At 38.9% G+C, this 26,902-nt stretch overlaps 1 protein-coding gene across 1 annotated transcript in view; it reads right to left on the reverse strand.

The window, feature by feature from the left end:
• Nucleotides 1-14,532, reverse strand: part of LOC110715240 (protein RRC1-like) — a 34,011-nt gene extending 19,479 nt beyond the window's left edge. Inside the window, exons 1-14 of the mRNA XM_021893809.1 lie at nucleotides 14,149-14,532; nucleotides 13,508-13,586; nucleotides 13,290-13,425; nucleotides 13,079-13,124; nucleotides 10,623-10,683; nucleotides 10,395-10,538; nucleotides 9,564-9,674; nucleotides 9,225-9,390; nucleotides 7,005-7,117; nucleotides 6,820-6,888; nucleotides 5,747-5,968; nucleotides 4,663-4,721; nucleotides 4,461-4,545; nucleotides 4,111-4,248 (exon numbers count right to left, since the gene is read on the reverse strand). Coding sequence (XP_021749501.1) covers nucleotides 4,111-4,248; nucleotides 4,461-4,545; nucleotides 4,663-4,721; nucleotides 5,747-5,968; nucleotides 6,820-6,888; nucleotides 7,005-7,117; nucleotides 9,225-9,390; nucleotides 9,564-9,674; nucleotides 10,395-10,538; nucleotides 10,623-10,683; nucleotides 13,079-13,124; nucleotides 13,290-13,425; nucleotides 13,508-13,582 — 1,425 coding nt within the window. The 5' untranslated portion in view covers nucleotides 13,583-13,586; nucleotides 14,149-14,532. The remainder of the gene's footprint in view (nucleotides 1-4,110; nucleotides 4,249-4,460; nucleotides 4,546-4,662; nucleotides 4,722-5,746; nucleotides 5,969-6,819; nucleotides 6,889-7,004; nucleotides 7,118-9,224; nucleotides 9,391-9,563; nucleotides 9,675-10,394; nucleotides 10,539-10,622; nucleotides 10,684-13,078; nucleotides 13,125-13,289; nucleotides 13,426-13,507; nucleotides 13,587-14,148) is intronic.
• Nucleotides 14,533-26,902: the final 12,370 nt, after the last annotated feature.

The raw sequence follows: 26,902 nt of genomic DNA on the forward strand, positions 1-26,902 counted from the left end.
CATTGATAGGGACAATTATTTGTTATAAGGCTGAAATGTGTTGTTTTGATTCTGTTTTTTCAGCAATGGATCAAGGGTATGAAAATTATGATGAGGACAGACAAGATTATTTAGAAACTTCAGATTCTCAAAACACTATCCAGAATCAAGATTCTTCTTAGCAACAAGTCACTACCACTAGTGGTAGTAAGCGTGGACGAACATCAGATGTGTGGAGGCATTACACCTTTTTTGATAAGATTGTTGGTCTTGCTCCAATAAGATATGCACGATGCAATGTTTGCGGTAATGAATATAAAGCACCAGGTAAGGTAAGGTAAGGTAAGGTAAGGCTGGTACTTCCACTTGTAAAGCTCATACTAAGGCATGCATAGGTAAAAATATACACCATCCTGCAAATCTTGAAAGTGTTGTTGATACTACGTTTAATCAAACTCGTCATTTACAATTGCTTGCTAGAGCTATAATTTTGCATTCCTATCCTTTAAATATTGTGGAGCATCATGGCCTTAGGGAAGTTTTTACGAATCTGAATCCTAATGTGATGCATGTGTGTAAAAACACTATGTTGAAATATTGTATTGCTGAGCATGATAAGTTTAAGTCCTTGTTGTTGCAATCTTTTTCTGGAATTGAAGGTAGAGTTAGCTTCACTTGTGACTTGTGGACAGCATGCACTAATCGAGGTTATCTCACTTTAACTGCACATTATGTTGATAAAAATTGGTGTCTAAGGTCTAAAATTCTGAATTTTAGATATTGTGGTCCTCCTCATACTGGTGCTGAGATAGAAAAATTTGTGTTTAAACTTATTGGGGAGTGGAACCTTCGGGGTAAAGCTTTTGCAATTACTGTTGATAATGCTCGATCTATGGATGTTATGGTTAAACTTTTGAAGAAAGATTTAATGTTGACTTCTCTTCCTTGTAATGGTAAATTTTTTCATATTCAATGTTCAGCTCATGTCTTGAACATTATTGTTCAAAGAGGTTTGAAAGAAGTTGATAGTGGTGTTCAAAAATTGCGTGAGGTTTGTAAATATATTGATTCTTTGAACTCTAGACTTACTCAATTTGAGCATGCTCTTTCTGGTCTATTTAATGGTAAGTTACGTCTTGATGTTGTGACTCGTTGGAATGCCACCTATACTGAAAAGCTTTAGAAGCAAAGGAAGCCTTGAAAGTGGTTATCGATAAGTATATGGTTATGAATTCAAACTTTTGGATGATGAATGGGATACCCTTGCAAAATATGTCATTTCCTAAAGCCATTTTATGAAATCACTGTGTTATTTTCTAAATATCCTACCGCAAATTTGTATTTTGCTAGTGTTTTGAAAATTGAGCACACAATAACTAAAGCCCATATAGACCCTAAACTTGCACCCATGGAAAAAGTTATGCTTGAAAAGTTTGAGGGCTATTGGGATGACTATAGTTTGATCCTTTCAATAGCTATTGTTCTTGATCCTCGCTATAAGCTTTTTCGATTGACGAATATGTTGAAAGTGCTTTATGTTGAGGAGGCATGTGTTGAAAAGGCGAAGGTGATTAAAGATGCTCTTTTGGAGTTGTATAACTTTTATTCTTCTATGTGTTCCGGTTTTAAGTCAAGTACAATTGTTCCCCCCTCCATCCCTATTGGGGTTGATAAATCAAATAGTCTCTTGGATGATGATGATATATTCAAGGTAATCATTTTCTGTTTATTGTGGTTTACTAAAATAATAATTGTATGTCTTAATTTTTATTATTTAATAAAAGCATATTTTTTGCACTTTTCTAGGATGTTGATGATAGCCTAAATCGACCATCGATGGAGATTGATAATTATTTGAATACTCCTCGTCAACCATCAATTGAAGGGCAGAATTATGATGTTCTCAAGTATTGGGAATCTCAAATTAATGTGTACCCCATATTAGCTATTATGGCTAGGGATGTTTTGGCCATTCCTATTACATCGGTAGCCTCTGAGTCTTCTTTTAGCATGGGTGGTCGTATTTTAAACAAGTATAGGAGTGCACTTTTGCCTAAGAATGTTGAGGCGTTGGTTACCACACAAAATTGGTTACGTGGTTATGATTGTGATATTGAAGAAGACGTCCTTGAAATTGGTAAAGAGGTGATTGATGAAAGTTTTGCATCTAATTAGAAAGGTATGGATGTTGCTATTTTACTGATGCTTAATTTATATTGTGTTGCTTAATTCAAGCTTTCTTGTTTTTTTTTTTTTGTGAGAAAAGTGTAGCTTCATTTCTTACACTAATGATAAGTATAGGGTGCTGCTACTGCTGACTGCTTCTTCTCCTTACTGCTGTTCTGCTGACTTGCTGTGGTGCTGACTTGCTGTGCTGCTGTTGTTCTTCCATTCTGCTGCTGCTCTTCTTCCATTTTGCTGTTCTTCCATTTTGCTCTCTGCTGCTCTTCTTCCATCGCTGCAGTTCTGCCATTCTGCTGCTGCAGTCTGCAGTGCTGCTGATCTGCCATTCTGCTGCAGACTGTGGTGCTGGTGTTAATCTTGTTATGCTAAAAACTTGTACAATTCTGTTGTTAAAACTTGTTCGTATGGATTGGTTGGTTTGATTTTGTTACTTTGTTGTTAAAAATTGTTTAATTATGCGTATGGATTGGATTGGTTTGTTTTGGTTTTGTTAAGTTGAAACTTGTTGAATTAGAAGTTTTATAACTTGTTAATGCTATTAATCCTATTATGAATGAGGCCCAAAAGGCCAAAAAATTGTAGGTAATTGCCCAAAAAACCAAAATTGCTGATTATTCCCCAAAAACCAAATTAAAGTCAATACTCACGGATTAGCTAACGAAGTGCTATTTCTAAGGGAATTTAGTATTAACTAAGTTACTAAGATATATACAATTAATATGATAAGTATATGGTCTCAAGAAAAATTGATAAGTATGGAATATATGCTAAATATATTCTAAGATTTCTAATACTTAATCCATATAATTACATAAAAAAGTGCACCAAAAAAAAAAATTATTATTACATACAAAAAAAGCTTGTAAACGGTTCGATTTATAAGCGGTTTGGTTCATAAACGGTTCGGTTTATAAGCAGTTCGGTTCATAAACGGTTCGATTCATAAACGGTTCGGTTTATAAGCAGTTCGGTTTACAATCAGTTCGGTTTTTAAATGGTTCGGTGCAAACGGGTAGCAGTTTGCTAACAGTTCGGTGTAAGCGGTTTTTATGCCAGTTCAAACGGTTTCGGGTTGGAATTGATTTCGGATTAGATACGGTTCGGTTCTTTTTCGGTTCGGTTTTCTTTCAGTTCGGTTTATATTTGGTTCGGTTTGTTAACATGTTCGGTTCTTTAACGGTTTAAAATTACTCGGATTGGTTCGGTTTCGGGTACTAAAATGCGGTTCGGGTCGGTTTTCGGTTTCAAAGAAACGGTTTTAAATCGGTTCGGTTCTCATTTGGGTCGGTTGGATTCGGGCAGTTAAACGGTTTCGGTTTGAAATTTGACAGCACTAGTTACTGTACATAAGCATGCACCCATTTCCAGTAAATACTAAACTCTTTTACTATAATTTACTAGTTATTCACCCCACATACACCTTATCTACAATTCAATGCAACTTGTCTATATCATGGAACAATCAAATTTGGAGTTTTTGAGATGGTGGTAGCAGAATATTTCAGCACAAGCCATGCTATTCATTCACTCCTTAAACTTGGTTAGAACTTTACTTTACAAGGCCACCATCCTAAAAGCCACTAACATAATATTTTTTTAACCTTCACCCACATAATCAAACCGACACAAAATGCATACCTCACCAGCAGCAAATACTGCACTCTTTTCCAGTAAATACTGCACTCTTTTATTATAATTTTTATTCACCCCTAACATATACCTATATCTACAATTCAATGCAACTTATCTATATCATGGAGTGATGGAACAATCAAAATTGGAACTTTTGAGATGGTGGTAGTAGATTATTTCAGCACAAGCCATGCTCTTCATTCACTCTTTAAACTTGGTTAGAACTTTACTTTACAGGGCCACAATCCTAAAAGCCACATCCATAATATTTTTTTAACCTTCGCCCACATAATCAAACCGACACAAAAAGCATACCTCACCAGCAGCATCAGCATTATCCAAGGAAAATCCCATAGCATCTTTGATTTGACTTCTCTCTAGGGTCAAAGCACGCAGCATATCCTCAAACTCATCCCTTTGTGAGTCTGTAAGTGTCCTTTCAGGATCAATACGCTGCACATAAAAGGCAGAAGTTCCCTAAATTAGAAGAGAGGTCAAATATATGTGAGTAAGAATGCATACATCTATCATCAAAGAAGAAAGCCTTCTTAAAGGCATAGTGATGATGCTAATAGATTTTTACGTAGAGCAAAATCCTAAAAATGCAAAAGTATGGGTAATTGTGTATGATCCAAAAGCAGAAGCAAGAGCATTTTAAAAAGTACCCTGCTTCTTCCTGCTGCATATGTTGCACTAGAATCCTTCTCAGGAACTGGGCTTTTTGCTGTGGGAAGAGGAGGTGGCACCCACCTGAAACCAGACATGGTGTAAACATACATATATCAATATGCAAATTAGGAAATTTCCAGAGGTTCTAGGGAAATATATAACTGCTAATGCAACAATGAAAAAAGGGGACTACTTTACCTCCCACTACCAGTTATCATGATGAAAGGCTCTGTTCTCCATCTCTGGAGAGTGTCACCCTGAAACAAGTAAAAGACCATCAGAGAATAGGTTTACCTAAATTGACATTATATAAATTCACTTACCCAATACTTTGAAAACTACAAAGCGCACTAAAACGAAGCAGGTTTAAAGAGCAGAGAATTGAAAATTGAACATAGTATTCTAAGTGAAGAATAAAACAAAACTCTGGTAGTATTCAGTTATAATGCCACTAGTAAAATACTAAAGTTATTGTGATTATATGTCCTCTTTTTTCCCCAACATAATTCACGGTTGGTTAATCATTGGGGTAAGATATACTAAAGTTATTTTTATTATATGTGTGTGTTTTTTTTTTATTATTGTTCAAAGCATGAAGCCAGTTTATGTTGCTGAGCAGAAGGATTAGGCAAAAATATCCCCTAAACAGTTTCAAGTCTTTCAACAATGTAGCTGCACACCCTCCTCTTTATCTTACACAGGTAGAAACATGTGACAGGAAGTATAGTAAGAGGTGTGGTATGATGTAAATCTCTTATACTACCTCCGTTTCACATATTTTGCAACTTTTGCAAAAAATGGATGCTACATATTATTTGCAACTAATGTTTTCTTTCCTTTTTAGTTTGTTATTTCTCTCTATCTCTCTTCTCATCACATGCATTCCAATTTTTCTCTCTCTATCTTACACTCGCAAACAAATTTTGCCTAGAAGTCCACGCACCCTTCAAAGTTGCAAAAAATGTGAAACTGAGGTAATATTAACAAACACCCTATTTGTCAGAATGAGAGCATAATAGCCTAATAAATGATTGGTCGATTCTTCCACAATGCAGAACATAAGGGTGAGCTAGTGGATGCATGAGCCAGTAAATAGAAAGGGTGACACGAAAGTCTATGGATGTCTCCTCATCTTAAAAATGATATTGCATAGACATGCTTATATGATCAGAAGCTTTTGATATTACAAAAGAACATTACATGAAATATACGGAAAATAAAATAGTCAAAACAAGCATACCTACAACCAAACCAATTCATGGAATTACATGAGAAAACATACCTGAGCAAATGAATAAAGCCTCCAAACATAGTACATATGTTCCTTTGAGCCAAGGTCAAACAAGAAACTAAAAAGAGGATTCCCTCGTCCACGCTCCATTATTGCTTGCTCAAAAGCACACCCTCCATCTAAAACATATAAAGCCATGGTATCAATGACATGGCGAAGATGCCTATCCTCAGGAGGCACAACTGTTATATCTGGAACATTAGGAGTAAGGACCTAAAGATGGAAGCAGCAAAGGGTCAGACAATAATAGAACAATTACAGCATTTTCAAGCCCCCTTTAAGTTGAATTCTTCAAAGAAAGTAGCAAAAAGTAGATTGTATATCATAATCACAATAATAAATTTACCAACTGTGTGAAATAAACCCATTTTTGAAGATTGAAAAAGGATCAAAACCCGAAGTTGTATATAAACAAGATTTTCTCCTTATAAGTTTTTTACAAGAAATAAAATGTACTTCCTCCGTTTCTTTTTAGATGACATGTTTCTTTAGTCACGTTTGCCAATGCACAATTTCAATTATTAATATCTTCAATAAGCAAAAATTATAAAAAGTTGATATTTTGAAACTATACATTGTGTCGAATCTAACATGGTCCCACTTGACTATATTTTTCTTCACATACAAATCACAAAACATGGTCAAAGAGAGGTGTGTGAATAGTGCTAAATTCAAAACGTGTCAACTAATAAAAAACGGAGGTAGTAATAATTAAAAAATAAAGGAAAAGAAAAGAAAAGGCATTAAGAACACTTAAAGCTCCAATTTCTCAAAAGAAATACTAAAACAAAATAATCGCCTTCAAAGCAAATTCATCTAAAAGAAATCATTCGTCTTTTTTTTAAACCCACACCTTTTCATACCCTCTCTCACTCTATCCAAATTTTTCCTACACACAGCTTAAGGCTCCAGTTTCTCAAAAGAAATACTACAACAAATTATCGCCTTCAAAGCAAATTCATATAAAAGAAATCATCTGTTTTTTTCTTACACCCACACACCTTTTCATACCCTCTCTCTCACATTAACAATTAGTTAACCAAGAACTCGAAAATAGAACATACCAGCTCAGAGTTTTGATTTGAAACAGGAGCCACAGGGGTGCCTGAACCAGACAAGATTACGGTGCCACCCTATAATTCAAATAAAAAGAAACCTCTGAGAAAAACAATTCTAACAGCTTATGGTGAGGGGGAGGGGAGGTGGAATAAACATTTTGCTTCAGACATTAGCATAAAAGCTAATCAACCTCTTTACTTCTGATTGCCATATGGCCAGGCGGAGGTGCAGGTAATGCCTGTGATGGGAGAGCAACTGATTTACCCCATCCAATCTTCAATTCATATTCATAAACCACCACCCCTGAGACACAAATTTGGCATAAGACAGATTTCAGCTTCTATTTGCATTTACAAAAGCTTCAAATAACGTTTAAGAAAGACAGAGTGAAACAAAAGATCACAATCACAAGGGTAACTAAATGAATACATGTATATGGCACAAAAAACACTTAAATCTCATGGATAGCTTCCATTTTCTACACACCAAGTGTGTACAGTTATATCAATTCTAAGAACTAATGTTACACGATCAAGTACATGTTTAGTCAAACAAAATCCTTTATTTATTGTTTCTTACTTTACCCAGATTGAGAGACAGCCAAAAAGGGCCACCTGTTGAATTTTAGTTGACTCATAAGCACTGAATCCATTTCCTTCACGGCTTCACTATAGTGCTATTAGTAAAGCACATACAATGAAAAAAGAACTGGCAATTGGATTCAATTAAGCTCATTATTCCCACCATCAACCCTGTATAAACTGTACAACAGCAAAACTCTAACCAAAACTTAATTTTATGGTAGAAAGATCACTAATTACGAATGCCTTCTCAGCATGGGCTTGCTTCATGTCAATTAAAAACCCGTACATCAATTATTGTAAGGGAAGACATCTGATGCAGTATTAAGAGGAAAGGTTTCAGTGATAGGGAGGGGTGTAGGTACTGCAAAGCATAACTTTCAGGAATAGGCATGGAATAAGTTAAGGGAAGCAAAATAACAAACCCCTAAACAAAACATTACATAACCACCAATCTCAAAGGGAGGGGAATATGGTGCAAAAACAAGGCCGCATCACTTAGGTTGGGCCGTATTGTACAGGATATTCAATTTACAGAACTGAAATAATCTGTAACAACAAAGGGGTGTTCCATAAACCTGCCATCTAGTCCAAATCATATGTTCTGACCCCGAATCACCTCGCATTGGACGTTATATCATGTGTTTCAATCAAAAGTTACTTCCTATTTAATGTTATGGTGAAAGATTCCTAGAGTATCCCACTCTAATCCTCTTACCCTAACTATTGTAATAGCATACAACAACTAATAATTCCTAGAAAATGCCACCACCACATAGCCCCATATAACTATCAGTGCTCCACTAATAGACCTACAGATTTCAGCGGAAGCACCAGATTGGAAACATTTGGTGATAACCTTTTTTTCATTGGAGTTTTTATTCGAGTTTCAATCCAAGATGTTAAGCCTCCCACCAAATTAGATATCAGACATTTCATACATAATACAGTTTCTAGAATATTTCATGAATGACGACATTCGTTATTGGATGTTTGCATGCAGCTTAGCTTTTAGAAAAACCACTTTTCGTATAAACCCTTCAAGAGCCTTCTCTTTTTAAGTTTTCCTTCCCTCCATAAAATCTCTCTCCTTTCGATTCCCAAAGCTACTATGACTAATAAACATGAAGCAACCAATGATGTAAATATCACCACTCACATTTGATTATGCCCAGATTGACGATTTATTCAATTTAATACGATGAATAAATAAATTTTAAAATACAAATACTTGGTATTAAGATTCAAACACAGCCAGATTTAACAATATCAGACTCATTATTTAGATTTTCAATTAAGAGTTGCTCAGACTAAAATGAAATTACCAGCTTTTAGGATAGAGGAATAATGCAGCTGAAGTATTTGTATTTAGAAAGGTACGATGGATTTAAGACTTTAAGTCAAGTAACAATGACAAGTGAAAGATTAGCTTGTGCTTAACCAACAGGTTTAAAATTGGATGATAAGGCAAAATATGGTAACTGGTCATTATCAACCTCATCCATAGATTTCCATACAAAGACTCACTGTTTCCCTTCTCACCTCAGTCAAGCCTTTGCAGAAGACATTCCATGCTTAGATTTGCATTAATTGGCTCTATCCTCCTCACCACTCAGGAAGAGGAGTCGGACCACTAAGGGAAGGCACATCTAAAACTGACTACACAAGAGTGAGACAGTCAAGCTTCAAAATCATAGTACACACTTCCATACCCTGGAATTACCTAAAGAGGGCAAGAGGGGAGGAGGAGGGGGGACTAGAATGGTAATAAACAACCAAGGAGTTACTTAACCTCATATTGCATGAGAGAAAATAATGAAGTAACAAACCTTGCATTTCATCCTTAGCAGCCTGTGCTTCACTCCTATTCATAAAAGCAACAAACCCACAATTCCTTTGGCGCCTTCGTTCCTCTTCTGTCCTAGGCCACATAATTTTTACGCTAGCAATAGGTCCAAATCTCCCAAAGGTTCGCAAAAGGAAACTCTCGTCAACCTAAATCATGTAAAGCAATGACAGTCTCATCAATATCTCATACAATGATATTTGGAGAACAGCAATGTTCAAAATCTAGAAACTTTAAGATTGTTCATATAGTTTTTTCTGTAATGAAAAGGCATGTAAATATTGTTCAGAGGACAAGGTTTTAACAGCAATTTCAGACTAACCTTCGGTGATAAATTTCCTACATAGAGATTTGTTGTTTGTGGATCACCATCATCAAAAGAACCCCTCCCAGCATCAAATTCATCAGGCAGCTCATCGAATCGGGTAATAGGCTTACAAAGGGTAAACAATAAAAGTCAGAGTAAAACAACAGAAGAAACCAAAAGTGCTAGACAGAATAAGTATCGACCAGATATTTTCATAAGAATGGCTCTACCAAACAAACATGTCTCAACATTGACCAATTCCAGTCACCCCCCCCCCCTCCCTCTTATTCGAACCAAGTCAGGAATGATTATTGATGAATCAGCAAGAACTCATCAGCAACAAATAGTTAATATTATCTTTTGTGATGCAATTAATCTATGTCCCTTTTTTTAGCTCCCTTCATATTGATGGAAGGTGAAGACCGCAAAAAAGCAATTAGTCATGCACAGTATTACAAGCTATCCTTCCATCTCTCACTTTTCCTTTCCCTCCTCTCTGTATCTGAGTCTCTACAAAAGTAAATAAACCAGCCGATCTCATTCCAACCTCAATATGTGGAATCATCTTGCACCATATAATTAAGGTATTATAATCCTTTCTGCATCAGCACCACATTTTTAATGTTAATAAATAATAGAGATGTTAAAATCCTTTCTTAATCAGCAGCTCCTATTTAGATTATTTATTCATTACGAAGCAATAAAAGCTAATGTCTCAAGATAGCAAAAGCATTGGGGCAAACACAAAAACATTCCAACATTTAAGTCGCACTTGTTGCAAGAGGAAATAGTAAAATAGAGCAAGTTTGTCTCGGGGTATTCTATATCAAAATTAGATCCACTTACTGTAGGAAGTTCCCCATCACGCCATTTATCACGATCTTGATTTCTCTTCTCTCTCATCTCTTGCTCATGCTTTAGCTCCTCCATAAAGTTGTCAATATTTCTCATTCTTCCTTTCTCTTTTTCTTTTGACTTCTCTCTAGGTTCCTGTATATTTCAATGAAAGCCTAAGAATTAGAACTCTAATCAACTGGAAACCAGGAAAAAAAAAAATACATGATATGTTCCTACCTCCCTCTCATATTCTCTGCCTTTAGGTGCCATTGGTGGTGGTAAGAATGATGGAACATATCTGCCAATTGCGAAGATCGATTTCACTTGGCAAAGCACCAACAGTGTTGAAAAGCAACACTTTCAAGAAGATAAGAGAAAATAGGTAGTCTCGGAAAACAAAGTAATCTATTAACTAAGAAAACATTAAATATAAAGTTGTGCAATTTTCCAATAAACATCACACTAAGAATCTACTTCTCGCCAAAGATGTTGGGATGCTTTTTCTTCGTATAAGGAGGTTTTGTTGAAAAACAAATGACAACTCAGCTAATTGACACTTTAGTAACTCATGTACGATGTATTCAATGAAGTCAAAAATTAATGTAATAATCATTCATAAGTGCCTTAGTTTAGGAATAAGTATTGGTTCATAACATCAGTGACAACATTTCGCAGTACTTCCTATCAACACATTCTTGTTTACAAAAGCACATTATAAAAGGACAAAGAGTGGTAAATACAACCAGAGGAAACCCCTGTTCAGAAATATCTTCATTAAATCACCTTTGTCACAATGACCTATCAATAGAAACACTTCTCTTTCCATTAAAATATATTAAGGGTATAATTAGCACTATACTATGAATTAAATTTCCTTCCAACCTATAGCATATCAGGTGTGAAAATTATTTTACTACTGCATACTTCATTTTGGCTTTACCTACTTCAATAACCTACAACATCATAATATAAAACATTTCTAGCCTATACATTTATCTATCCTACAAATTTAACAAAAAAGAATGGCTCTAGCAACAAACAATGGAGATTAAGTAAGAATAAAAGAGAATTAGAAACAGAGAGGAAATAGAAATACTAAAGAAAAATACTTAGCCCCTATACATAAAGTTTCCTCAAAAGCACTGAATTTTTAACTATCGCATTGTCTTACCTTGAGGTAAACATTTAACTTTTTCCATCCCATTAAGTTGGTTATAATTTAGAAGCCAAAAAAGAGAGTTTGAACTATTGCATTGTCTTTCTATGTAATTTAGAACTATTAATGGCCCAGTTGGTAGTATGTGATATATGGTGGTAATGGTTATGATTTTCTATGTAATTTTGCAAGGGAAGTTCCATGACAATGTCTACCGTGATGCTTCTTTACCTCAAGGTAAACAAAATTCATTCTTAATTATACGACCGCTAGAAATGGTAATGAGTAAGACTCACTAATTCAACATTCAACACTACATAATGCTTGCCTGTGAATTAGATGAAAGTAGGACACTCCAAATTCGGGGAATAAGGGAATATATAGAGAATAACAAATACTTGAGTGATACTCGGGAATAGAGTTGCAATATTATCAACATTAACCCTAGACTTTTATGGAAAATACACATACAAGTTCATCACTCTTACCACCACTTATTACTACTTACCAATTTGGCTATACATGTTGTAATTAACCATTTTACAAGAGCTATATAAGGATTTTTTTTTAGTTTAGTAGACATTATACCCTTCTACAATTCACTAAATAAAATCATGCAGTTGCATCAAAAACTTCTCTTATTGCATAATTTCCACTTGTATCAGAAAGATTAAGTTAGATTATTGCTTATGACGACAAACATTTACTACATAATTAGACAGCTAACAATGAATTATTTTGCTTACTTAATGTGACTAGTGGAATTAAAAGTTATACTTATATTTAACAAAAAGAAAAAGAAAAAAAGGTGGCACACCATCATCAATTACTCTATCTCATCCATCAGGAGCCATACAATAGACATGGATGACCACAAAAGCTAACAAGATAACAGCTCTAGAGTCTCAATTTTTAATTTTGTATGAAAAACGGTTACTCTTACTTGGATAAACAACTACAATCCTACAATAGAAGCATGATACTTTCTTAAGACTTTCGCTGCTATGTCATTAGTTTTATTATGCTTCATTCTATCACATGATATTCTACCGGGCCTTATCTAATTTTTCTTGGCATGTTGGATATTATCTAAACTTGTTGGCTGTAATATGAACTTATCTAGAATTAACTCAGTTGCCCTTACTGAGCTAATATGAACTTAGTCACCCTTAATTCAGCATATCATAATGTATTGGCCACTAGCCGTTGTCCAAACTTCTCATCAAACATATTTCTACAAGGTGAAAGAACAAGGCCATAGCATGCTGGTTTCAAGTAAACCGTCCATGTCAAACAAATAGAGCTACCATATATTTGCCGAACAAAAAGTGCATGGGATAAGACATAAACCATACAGCTATACAAAAGATGCCTAAAAATACAGTACATTGATGCAATGAACGAGCTGGGAAACTGTTACCTAATTATTCTAACATCTAATTCTATTTAAGAGATGTCGCCATAGTACAACACTACAACATTATAGTTTTTAACTCACATTGTCTAATCAATGTATAATCTAAATGCATTCAATTACCTACTCCCCTTCTTTGAACCTGATACACCATCTTTGGAATTTCCACCTGCCATTTGTGAATAATAAAAGGCCCATATTTTTATTAATGTACCCAAAGTATAGTGTAAAGCATCTCCATAACACAAATGAAACAAGAAGAGTATGCAACTGCTAATGCGCAAAACCATACCAAATATATTGTAAATATATTTCTTAGACTCATAATCCTAACCTTCAGAATCAGCTTTTACTTTGTCATTGGGATTGATTAAACCTCCTCGTACAAAAGCCTTTGACCCTGGAGCATCCTCTCCTTGAAATGACTCCAGAAATTCCTCATACAGACGAGCTGTTTCATCTTCTGCTCTCTGCAAATATAACACCAATCAACATAAATATTTATCTTCCCACGCAGACCGATCAACATTCAAGCCAGATAAACACCTGTACCTTCTTTTTTGCTTCCTTTTCTTCTCTATGCTTTTGGAAAGGAGTTTTCTTTCGAGTAATTGAAAAAGAGCTCATTTCGCTGATTCAGGAGTATTCAATACAAAAGTAAGTACAAGAAAGAGACAAAACAAGCTCATTTATACAACTAAGCCCATTCCCGACTACCCGAGGCAGTACGAAGGCGCACTGCCCAGCACCCATGGAGTAAAGTCCCATTTTTCATCCTAGACTCCTACGATAAAAGGGTTATAAACAAAAGTGGCTGCATAGTTGGAGTGGTATTTTAGCTTGATAATCATCAAACTCAAGTTTAGGGAGAAGGGTCCAATTTCATAGTTCGATCCTAAAATTAAAGGGTTCTGCAACACATTAGCAAACAAATTTAATTCAGTCATCAAACCATACTCGAAAATCACATAATCTTTTGGAGAAAAGGCATATTTGATTCAATTGTGAAACCAGGCTCATAATTTTCTTCTGTAGCAACATGTTATAATCTTTCATAACCTTAGTGATTAGAACAATAAGTTCAAAATTCGAACCCTAAATTTACTATACTGACAATTAAATTAAATTAGATCAAGGACTAACCCTAGATTGTGAAATTGATATGATAATTACAAAAGGAAAGAACAACTTACCTCAGAAGCTGCTTCAATGGAGGATAGAAATGTTAGAAGGCGGCTCAATGGAGAACGTGGAGTGCGCTTCAATGGAGAACGTTCAGAGCTCTAGAATGGGAAATTGAGAGAGAGGAGGAAAACAGGTAGGGCTACGTTCAATTTTTTTATTTTATTTTTTTTTTTTATTTTATTTTTTTTGTAACAATATTTATCCATTACGGACATATTAGGCTTCTTTGGTAAATGATTTTTCATTCGCTTTTGATTGGCTTTTGGCTTTTTCATTTGGTCAAACATTCAAAATTTGTGTTTGATAAATGGCTTTTTCAGCCAGCTGAAAAGCTGTCTTTTAAGCCAAAATGAAAAAGCTATTTGGAGTAGTTTTTGGCTACCTAAGTTACTAATAACATCCAACAGCCAATTTTACCAAACATGTTTTTAATTTAATAAAAAGTCAAACAGCCAACAAAAATGTCAATACAAACCAATTAGTATTATATACTCCTGGAGTACTGTGGATTATGGTACTACTTACACAATATATTTGAGTTACTTTGCGTACACTTTATGTTATTTTGTTTAAATGTTGGGACGTTTTTCCAAAGTGAGCCAATTTTGGCAAATATTAACCAAAATGGTTGCGTGGCAAAAGTATTTACCAAACTAAGCTTCCAGGCTAAAGAGCTGTCTCGATCAGCGTTTTATGCACCTAAAAACGCTATCTGGGACAGCGTCTTTGTTGTTGACCTTTTTTTTTTAAATTTTTGTAATTGTCTTTTATTTATAAAAATGTTTTTAAAAAACAAAAACAGTTATACCAAAGACGTTGTCCCAGACAGCGCTTTATGTACAAACTTCCTTGTACCTAAAACGCTGTCTCAGAAAGCGTCTTATTTTCGACCTAAAACGTTGTCTGGGACAGCGTTTCTCTGCTGGTGTGCAAAACAGCAGCAGAATCAGCCTTTTGCCACTGATCTGCCACTTTCTTCTGCCCCCACCCACCACCCCCTGCCATGATTCTTGCCACCACAATCCACCAACAACCCCCACCATCGACCACCATCTGCCACCACTTTTGACCTCCAACAACACTTCAACCAGCTCCACCACCAACCCCAACCATTCAACAACCGTCGATAACCACCCACCACAACCAACAACACTAAAACCACCATGAACAACCACATTAACCACCACGGGCCATCCTTTCTTCCCCATTTTCGACTATGGATTCCAAATGTCTGTTGTTTAATGTACATTAGCCCTGAAGGATCTACTTTGACTGACATAAATCCGATTTGGATAAAGAAGCAAACAAAACTTCAAAACACAAACAGATTCATTCAACCAGCATGTCTTATATTGATAATGCAATCGTTATATACAGCATTCCAGGAAAAAGGACAAAACAATGATACAATACGTTCACTACTCATCAATTCGGTGTAACCCTTCCCTAGCCTCATTGTCGTCCCTTCGTCTTGGACGACGCCGAGTGTAATGGTGAATGGTGGTGAATGGGTTCCGGCGCGGGGGGGGAGTGAGCTGGCTGGACGATGCGTCCTCCTGGGTTCTGAAGGGTGCAGAACTGTGGAAGATGTACTCCTTTGCCTCTGTGTGCGACGTAGGATCACCTCCACTGCTACTCTGGCCGGGGTCGAACCGCGAATGGATGGAGTGACCATCATCACCGTCCCGCTGTTGGATGAGATGATCGTGACCATGTCTGCGTAAGGAAGTCGCGGACATATCTCGCATCCGCTGGACCTGGGCTCTGGTGGGTCCGTCTGTAAGGGCGAGGGACAGTGCATCATACATCGCCACCATATCCGCCGCCTGTAGTAATCATCGATCAGTCAAGTACATGATATTTAAAAAAGTTAAAAAATGAGGATGATAAGTATAGTAAAAGAAACTCACATATCCACTAATGACGTCATGTGTCGGTTGGTAATGGGTGGACGGTGGTGTGTAGCTGGGGTTGATGAAACGGCGTGTGATAAGCCTGTACCACACCATGTACGGATCGTCATGATCCATAACGCCCTGCATGGGATAACCCTGAACGACATGACCCAACCGCTGCTCCCATAGCTGAAGATACTGCCAATGCTCCAGTGCCCAGTTTGTCTCCGTCTTTCCCCGACGGTCAATGTCGTGAAGGCGCACGACAGTGTCACAGTTCTGGGGAATAGGCTGCTGCAGTCCGAACTGTCGCATGACGCGGTCAGGTAGGTGACTCTCCACAACCTCGAAACAGATCAGGGGGACCCGGGCATGGTGTGGTACAGGCTGACCATCTTCCACCTGTGTAGGTTCATCATCCCCCTCTCCGTTCTCGTCCTCATCATCCATTTCCGCATACACATCATACACCGACAATTCATTATTCACAACATCATCAAAATGATTTGGCTCTTCTCGAAACCGTGAACCATCATCACCTTGCATAGGAAAGTAGCTATGCAATTGCATCGGCGAAGATGCCACGGTGTTCGATGACGACGGAGCAGGCTGGCCGAACACTGTCACGCGTCCCCCCGCATGTACTGGTGAAGCCATATGAGAACTAAAAGGCAAGTGAAATTGGTCGTCCTGCATCATTCGAGTGAAAGAACCCATCCCATATGCATTCGATGGAATGTGGTTTGCGGGCTCTTGGAAGGACGCGGTGTTGTAATCAGAGACATATGTAGCTTGCTGTTCTGCCCGAGTACTTTGTTGGGTACATATAGGCACTGTTTCTACATATATCTCATTGGGAAAACCCTTCATTCCTACCATGCTCCTCAAACCTTTCAAATGTCTGTTCGTAGAGACAGGTAACACTTGCACCCCATGACCAGTATCACACCTCATTTTAAGGTTCAGTTCAACAGTCATAGGGTTTGAACCAATACAACTGTGAACCTCATTCATCAGATCAGTCACAGTTGTTTCGGGGTTTTCTGATGTCCTGCGGGAGAGTTACAATTCCGAGACTGGAACCGGACGCCTGTACCTACAAAACAAACGGAGACTCCTTGTGGTAGGAGCTCCGCCTCCGACGATCAAGTTAGTACTTGCTTGAGGAGTGAATAGTGCGGAAAAGTAAAGGTTGGAAGATCTGGTTCCTCTAGGTGAGGAGTGATCAATGTGTTTTGGTTTTCTCTAGGTGAGAGTCATTAATTGCTGAATCCCCTTTAATGAGGATTAATTAAGTATTTATAGTCTTGAGAAGCGTGCCAATCCTAGGTTTAGGTTAACCAGGGCAAATTGGGCTTCTCTCGGACTTTGGGCCTTGGTGGCCATTTTGCCTATTTGGCATATGGGAGGCCACGTGGCGTGGCCTGATTAGTCCATGTTGGACCTCTTAGGGTGACAAGTGGCGGACGCTGATTGGCCCACGTGGTGGACACGTGGCAGGTTCAGATTGGTCCATTTGTCATGGGTAATTTTTACCCTAAACATTTGCCCTCGGAAGGAGTAATTTCTCTTTCCAGGAGGGATTTCTCCTTTCGAAAGTTAGACCCTCGAAGCTTTGCTAGGTCGGCATCTTGTCTAGTTCTAATGGGAGATGGACTTGATTAACTTAGAAAATTTGATACCTTGGGCGGTATGACATTTTCAAAGTTAATCAATCATAATAATGATTGTCGTCGAACTAGACAGATGCCGATTCTTTGCCCCACTATGCAGATAGCCCCTAATCAGGTGGACTGTCAACTATTTCACAAGGGGTAAGCATGTAGCATTATTCGGTCATTGGCCTCTTTTGATTCAATATACTAAGTTTGGTACTTAGTTTATTTCGTTGGGGGATGGCTGGTCGTTTGCTTTGGTGGCTGCATAGAAGCAGGCGTCAGACGGGACGTCCAACCGAAGTAGCTACACCTGTTAGGTTATAGACGACAGCTTTAAGTATAGCCAACCTAGTAAGAATAGTGGTCGAGAGCCCTTGTATGCCAAAAAACAGGCGGATCTCTCATACCTTTTAGGTTCTGTACTAAGGAGGGCGACTGGTTAACCTTGAGGTTAGTCAATCACTGCCTATTTTGTTTGAGTAGTAGGGAAACCAGGCGACGGAAGCCGGATACATGGTCCCCTTGATTCGCCAAGTTTTGCTTGGCTATTAACTCAAAGGTTGTTAACCTAGCAGGAGTAGTGGTTGAGAGCCCATGTTTGCCAAAAAACAGGTGGTCTACTCAAACCTTTTAGGTTCCATACCAAGTTTGAGGGAGTGACTATGAGTTAACGTTGGTGTTACTAAGTCGTCGTCACGCCTGCTTGAGTAGTAGAGGTACCAGGCGGCGGAGGCCGGCTGGACCCCTTGATTCGCCAATGTTTGTTGGCTATTAACTCAAGAGGTACCCCCTGCATTTATCCCAAGTAATACAGGCGGTCATCCGACTCAGATGTCAACTGCTACCACTGGTTTGGTTAGTGATAGAGTTATCCTTGTCTCAAAAACGGCTACGTGGTTGCCCTTGGGGACAGTCGTATAGGTGCCGTGTAATTAGTTTATAGAGCAATGTTCCACCCAAAAGGGAGCTGCTCTCTGCGACGAATTTCATCCGGAGGGATGCCGTCGGACGCCTGCTATGATGTTGGGACATGTCGTATTAGTTTAAAGATTGGATCAGTTGGCTTGGCGCCTGGACTGATCATTCGGCTTGTGGCCTTGGATAGTTCTTGGTGAACGTAGGTGCTAGGTAAGAGGAGGGTAGCCGCCTGTTTAGGCACAGGGTCGGCCAGGCCTTGATCATTTTTTAGCTAAGTATAGGAGGGTGGCCGTTTGTTTTGGAACCAGTCGGCCATCTTCTATGGAGAGTAGTCGATTGTATGTCCAGACGGTATGCCCCTCTAGTGATAGAGTAAAATAATCAAAGCAGAGAGTAGCCGATATAGAGGTACTGCGGCATGCCCCTCTGATCATAGAGTGAAATACTCAATGGAGAGTAGCCGACTGTAAAGGTACAGGAGGCATGCCCCTCTGAGGATAAGTTAGTTCCCTTCCATGGAGGGTGGATGACGTTGGGACGCCTCCTTCTTTGATTGATGACTCTACTTTCTTCGAATGGGGACAGGTTGTCATGCTAAGCTTTGTTTTTATGCAGTTTGTGACCTTGCTGTCTATTTTCCTCGAGGCTCGACCCACACATTTGCCACCGGTCCTTGGTCCCTTGGTGAAATTGATGGCTGGTGTCGAGGGTCGGCTGCTTTCATAGCTACGAGACTTCGTCATATAGAGGGCCTACTACTATTCATGTCGCCTGACTCTTGATTGATAAATTGCCATACAAATAAGTGGAGGTAATCCACGAAGGAAGACGGTCTTCAATAGGGTGCTGCCTAAACAGCCGGTTTTACTAACCTTAGGCAATATTTTAGAGGGAAGCTTATACATTGTATTAGTCTCATGCATGAGAATGACAAGTGACCATGCAATTAGGCGGCTTTCCCCCCCCCCTTTTTTTTTTTTTTTAATAATGATATGGTAGCTTAAAACAAGCCCCTATACCAGGCCACACATTCGGTATGCCGCTTATTGGCCATTTTTGGTGTCTGGCCTTGAGAGGCCAAGGGCCCATGATTGCTTCCCCTTGCTGGCCTCGCTAAACCTAACTGGTTTTTTATTATGGATGATGTCGCCTGCTTGGTTGTCTCACTAAACCCATTGCTTGCTAAGAACTATCTTGAGGAACAATAACTAGGGGCCGACTGTTATTATAATCATGAGGGGTTGCCTGTTTACACAGCTTGGTTGGCTGCTCAATCTCCACCGGTTATAATGGCTGCTTGATTATAATGCCAGTTTGACTCTCGAAATGCGTTCTTTGCTTACAACAACTCTTGGACGCCCAACTTCTTCTCGCGGCTTGGAGTGGGCGTAGATGATCACCGAGGTAGGGTGCCGTTTGGACAGGAACTGGGCACATTCAGGTGCCGCCTGATTCCTGGCCGATAACATTGCTACTAACCATGCACTACTTATGTTGGATGTATGCTTCCGGAATATCAAGCTATTTATCTCGCATTTCAAGGTTCGGCTTTAAATGACCGAATTGTTCATGCGACTGCTCAGGTAGCCGCTTATTTTCATGCTCAAGTTCGAGGCACTCGGCAATGTAACTCGTGTAACTTGAACTAGCTGTTTACCCAAGAGCCGCCTTCCTTATGTCTAAATGCCGGCTGGGCACTTTGAGTGATGTTATGCTGGATGCTACTCAAACGTCCATACTCGAATGGCTGCTTGCATGTATTGGAATACAAGCTTGTTGGATGCCTAGATGTCGGCTACTCCGCCTCGTTCTTGCGAATGGTTTCAAAGAGGAGCATTAGCTTCTCGGTTATTTGGAGGCTGCTTGCAAGTTGTGAGTTATATACTCTTGGGCTCAAATTTTGGCTTGGATGATCACTCATAATCGTAACAACCGAATGCCGCCGGACTCTTTGCATTAGTCTTAAGTGATCATGCGTGTAGGCGGCTTTCCCAATATTTCTTGTCTTCTCTTTTTAAAATAATCATAATAATGATATTGGTAGCTTAGAGAAAGGCTATGAAACCATGATAATGATACCACCATACATTCGGTATGCCGTTTGATTAGCATGCCGCTTACTAGCTTGAAGTTCGTCATTGAGGTGCCACCTTGCACATTCTCAAACAAGGAGCTTCACGGTTAGTTTATGACAAGGCAGAATTATTTCGGACACCATTTAACAACTAAGGTGGGCAGCCGGCAGACGAGAGCATGAGTTCAGCATTTTACTTGAGTAGTTGCAATTACACGCTATGCATTTTATGTATACATAGCCAAATGTGGTTTAGAGCCGCTTGGCTGCTTCGTGGCTGGTACTAGGTGCCGCCTGCTCAAGGCCGAGTACTTTACTATGAACCATGCACTACTCCTTTCGGCAGACCGTGAGAGTTGAAGTATACATGCGTGATTATGCTGGCTGTATGCTTCTGGAAAAACAAAGACGTTGCCTTTTGTATGTGTTCGAAGCAGCACACTCTTCGCTGTTTGCAATTCAGTATTTGAGTAGCCGAATGCTCTTGTACCGGATGTTTCACCAAGTGTTAGGATGTGCTAAGCTGCCGCCTGCCAGCTTAATGGTGAGGACCAAGGTAGGTGTCGGCTGATGACACTGGCCGGATGCCTTGTTATTGGCCTACCAAGGTGGAGCTCACTTTCATCATGGAAATTGTAGTAGCTTGATAATACAGTCGGCTTCAATGCTAGCTTGATTTTAAAGCTTAATAATCGGAGCCGGAGGTATCACAACTTGTAGCTCTATGCGGCATTTCCATGGTCATCCGGCCACTAAGTGCCGGCTGACCCCATCGATAACGACAGCATCGCTTGGGTGTTGAACTCAAAACACATTGCTTGGGTGTTGAACTCAAAACACATTGCTCGGGTGTTGAACTCAACAGGCGGCTAGGAGCCGTACTGCTTGTGTCTTACGCTCGCAAGAAAGCTCTTGGACGTCCATGGGTATCAACTATCAAGCAGCCCCTGTTCACACATGAACAAACTCGTTCGGTTCGGCATTAGAGTCGCCTGTGATTGCGGAGTTGGGGGCACGCTGGTTGCTTTTGAAAAAAACATACTCAGCATTTTTGCGGTCTTGCTATGTTGTGAGTTTAACACTTGATGCGTCCAACTTCATTAATTAAAATGCTCAAGAATGATAATTTTTCTTGAGTTATTGCTAAACATGGAGCTCGTAAATTCCCTCCAATGGAGCTTTGTCGCCTATGTTAATAAGGAGTAGCTTATTGAAGAAATACTGGAGTAGTTTGGTAGTGCCAACTGTCCTCATGCAATCAAGGCCAAACGTCATTTGCATAGTGTCGGCCACCATCATAATACAAGCAAGCTGGTAGCTCAAATTTTACAAAATCAAACTCATGGAAAATCTAATTCCACTAGTTAATGAACTAGTGGACTTTTGTCAATAAAATTCATGGACAAGCTAGTCGTCATGTATATACAAAATGAGATATGGGTGTGGCCCATATTATTTTTGTAAATTCATACTTAAGTAATATGTATATACTTAAGTTATGCCGCTAGGTAGCTTTCCCTTTATTTCCACCAAAATGTATGTTCATAATGATAGTGGAGCAATTAAGCGGCTTTCCCTTTACCAATGCAAAATTTTTTTATTATCATAATAATGATATGTTCATAAGAATAGCTTACAAGTCTATCCATACAACTCTTGGAATTCGACCGTACGACACTTGTAGTACTTGGCTGTCGGGCCGAATGTCGGGAGGCTGCTATCTTGCCGGCTATACCCATTAAGTGTCATGCTAGGCGCATGTAACTGCAATTGGGGGTGGTTTAGACCTGGCCGTCTGCTTATGGTGCTCTCTGTCTAAGCATGGGACACGTACGATCTCAAGATCTCAAGCAAGAGGGGGTGCCTCCCGTCCGGTCCTCATAACATGACTTGGAACACCTCATTGAGGAATTCCGGGGACTGTCTTGGAAGTCGGATGTTGAGGCCAACTTCGACAGTTGTTGATTTTTCTTTTGCTCGATTATCATTCGAGCATCAAAGTATGTCTTCTTTGACCCATCTGGATGAACATGCCAAATAGGCTTCCACTTTCCTGGTGAGGGGAAGTGATACTTAGTCAAATCAATCAATGGCGTCTGCCTCTCCCTAGGTCTAGGGTAGGTGGTCGCCTCTCGATCCTTTACAGGCTTCTTCCTCCCAGACTGGGATGGGCTTCTGGCCGACTGTTCCTTTGGTGGATCAGTCGCCCTTTTGTTGATAAGCTCCTGGATCTCCCCCTTGAAACTATTCATGAAGGTCATAAGTTCGTTTCTGGTGATGGGGGCAGATCCCTCGACCGCCTGTTGACGATCAAGCGGCTGGCCGGTTGGTTTACTAGATCCAGCCAGGCAGTCCTCTCGTACCCTCCTTTCGGTGGGACGAGTGCGTCGAGCTCTGAGAGTCCCGTCAGGGGCCGTGCGAGTCTCGACATCGATTTCATTGTCAGTGCCCTGGTCCGACTGAAATAGGGGGTCGTCCATGGGACGCTTCTCACTTAGAACTGGTACAGACTGTGAATCCATCTCGAAAGTACTCTCCCCACAGACGGTACCAAAATGTTTTGGGGTTTTCTGATGTCCTGCGGGAGAGTTACAATTCCGAGACTGGAACCGGACGCCTGTACCTACAAAACAAACGGAGACTCCTTGTGGTAGGAGCTCCGCCTCCGACGATCAAGTTAGTACTTGCTTGAGGAGTGAATAGTGCGGAAAAGTAAAGGTTGGAAGATCTGGTTCCTCTAGGTGAGGAGTGATCAATGTGTTTTGGTTTTCTCTAGGTGAGAGTCATTAATTGCTGAATCCCCTTTAATGAGGATTAATTAAGTATTTATAGTTTTGAGAAGCGTGCCAATCCTAGGTTTAGGTTAACCAGGGCAAATTGGGCTTCTCTCGGACTTTGGGCCTTGGTGGCCATTTTGCCTATTTGGCATATGGGAGGCCACGTGGCGTGGCCTGATTAGTCCATGTTGGACCTCTTAGGGTGACAAGTGGCGGACGCTGATTGGCCCACGTGGCACGTGGCAGGTTCAGATTGGTCCATTTGTCATGGGTAATTTTTACCCTAAACAACAGTCATGTTCGGTTCAAGTGTTATAAGGTCCATATTCCCTCCACTGTACTCCACATTTGATCCATTACACAAAATTTCACCTCCCCATCGACATAACAACGCTACATTTTGTCCAGCCATATTCTACATAACAACCAAAACACATTTTACGTAAAGCCGTTAAATCATCCCTAAATCACCACAATCAAACAAAAAAATTTTACATACTCTACAAATTTACTACTAAGAACCCCTAAATCACCATTATTACACAACAATGTAGGTAATTACAATTGTTCAAAACCTAATAATTATCAACCATTGTCAACAATTTTCAACAAAACCAACAACAACAATTCAACATTATCCAAACTATTATCAACACTAACAATATCAACACTACCATTATCAACACTAACAATTCAACAATTACCAACACTAATAATTCAACAATACCAACACTAACAATTCAACATTTTTAACACTAACAACTCAACCTCATCAACATTTTAACCCAATTCCATAAAAATTAGAAATCACCAACATAAACCCTAGAATTTAAAACACAAAGAAAGTTGAATGAATACCTATTTCAGGGTGAGGGGAGTGTATAGTGGGCTACACGGAGGGCGACGGTGGAGGTGACGGCGGGCGACGGTGGAGGTGGCGGCGTCGGCGGCGGTCTACACGGAGGAGCACAAGTATGAGAGAGAGGGGGATTAAGTTAGAGTTTGGGAAAGAAGGGGTTTGAGAATGAAGGAGGAGGAAATGAAATGAAATACGCTGTTGGAGGGAAAAAAAACGACAGCGTTTCATTAATAACCTTAAACGCTGTCTGAGACAGCGTTTATAGTTCCAGAGTTAAACGCTGTCTGGGACAGCGTCTTTGGTATAACTGTTTTTGTTTTTTAAAAACATTTTTATAAATAAAAGGCAATTACAAATTTTTTTTAAAAAAAAGTCAACAACAAAGACGCTGTCCTAGACAGCGTTTTTAGGTTGGTTTTTTTTTTAAAAAAAACCCAGGCATAAAACGCTGACCGAGACAGCGTTTTAGCCTGGAAGCTTAGTTTGGTAAATACTTTTGCCACGCAACCATTTTGGTTAATATTTTCCAAAATTGGCTGACTTTGGAAAAACGTCCTAAATGTTGTGTTATTTTGTTACAACAATATGTTATTTACTTATTTATTACTTCAACCCCAACTCATGCTACTTTTAATTTACATTAAATAACATGTAATTATTTAAAAATAACATATATATATATATAAATTGAATTAATAATAAATTCACATCCAAATAACATTAGCAGTGTTGAGTTTTAAGGCATCTTGAAGAGAATCAAACACTTTAGAATTACCTTCAAATCAACTGATTTCTAAGAAACACATAGAATTAAAAGAAGAAAAGGGGAGAGAGAAAGTACGTTAGATTTAGAGTTGGAGTAGTGCGAGGAAGAGAGTGAGAGTGAGGTTGATTCCTAGAAAACCCAAAAAATTGGAAGAAGAAAGGAGAGAGAAAGTGTATGATTTTGAGTTGGAGTAACTGAGAGGAAGAGAGAGTGAGTTGATATGTCCAATTTATATAGTATTTTACCCTCGTCCCTTGGTCATAATTAGTAGTGTTTTTGGCTCTCTGGAGCCACTTTTATTACTAATTAGTGTTTTCTAGTGTTTTCGTAGATTTGGTTGACTTTTGCAGGGATTTGCACTTTTGGAGCATTTTCCCGAGATATTATGGAGTAATTACGAGCATTGGAGAAGCACGACCAGATTCTATAGCCCAGGGCCGGTTAGAGTCATTGAACCGGTGATTAAGGGCTCGGTATATGTGATACCGTGGCATTTGGACCAAGTATTCAAGATCCGAAGAGGAAATCCAGATTGGCCCGAAGAATTGAAGCCCAATCGAAGTCCAAATAGTGGCCCAAGAGAGCCGCCCGGCCAAAGAGGCTGGCGCCCGGAGGCGCGCCCGGCCGGGCGAGGGAAGCAAGGCTGGCGCCCGAACTCGCGCCCGGCCGGGCGCGAGATTCATACTTGGGAGGAAAAAGGCGCGCTGGATCGGGCGGTACCTCGCCCGATCGGGCGCGTGTTATTGTTAGGAGTTAATTATCGACGTTTAAGTTTGTTTTAGTTTAGGATTCTTGCTTATTATAAATACTTTTCCGTTAAGCGAGTTTAGATAACTTCTTTTACTCTTTCTTAATTCTTTCTTAGATTTTCTCTCTCTACTTAGCTTTTAGATGAGTTTCTCTCTCTGATACTTTGTTCTCAACTTTATTCTTAATTCCAGATTTATTTGGTAACGATTTCTCTTCTCTTAATGTTAGTTATTTATTTTATTCATTTGATCATGTTTTGTTTTATTACTTTGATTTGTTTAGATTTAATTATGTGTGAGTAGTTTTATTTCTAGGGTTTGTGGGGATCCATAAATAATATGAAGGGGTAATTTATTGTTGTTGATTATCAATGCTAGATTAATTTCCTATTGATTGATTTAATGCTCTGTGACTAGTATAGATTTGCGCAGATCTTTTATGCATGAGTTTAACAATATTGATTCGAGATTAGACAGATGAGAATTGATATTTAGGTCTAGTTTCAATAGGCAGGTTAATTTATAAATGGTTAAGTCGAGATTCGAGAGATGAGATTTAATACCGATAAATTAATTGTGTGGTTGTAATACGTAGTGAAAGCCCTTTATGATGATTAATTTGTGCATTGATGATTAATTATTATGTTTTACCCTAGAATATTATTTATTGGTGAACTTATACTCTAGGCCTTTTATTCATTGTTTTCTCCTTATTCTTAATCTTCGTAGTTTAGTTTCCTCTGATTATTATATTTTGGTTACTTTATAATCTAGATTATATTAATTAATTAGGAATAGAAAGACTCGTTTCTCTGTGGATTCGGCCCTGCTTCCCTATCTACATTAGTTAGAGGATTTAGGAATTACTTTTGATTAAGGGGATACGACTTTACCCTGCCACGAGTGCGGGAGGAACATGAATGAGAAAAATGGCGAAATAACATACATGTACTTAAAAATAACATATATATAATTTGAAGTAACAAAGAGTTAACATCCAAATAACATGAGTTTTATAAAACCTGGAGTACCGTGTACATGGTACTCTAGGAGTATGCTAGAAATT

Source organism: Chenopodium quinoa, unplaced genomic scaffold (assembly GCF_001683475.1).
Source record: "Chenopodium quinoa cultivar QQ74 unplaced genomic scaffold, ASM168347v1, whole genome shotgun sequence".
In the NCBI taxonomy this organism is placed as follows: domain Eukaryota; kingdom Viridiplantae; phylum Streptophyta; class Magnoliopsida; order Caryophyllales; family Amaranthaceae; genus Chenopodium; species Chenopodium quinoa.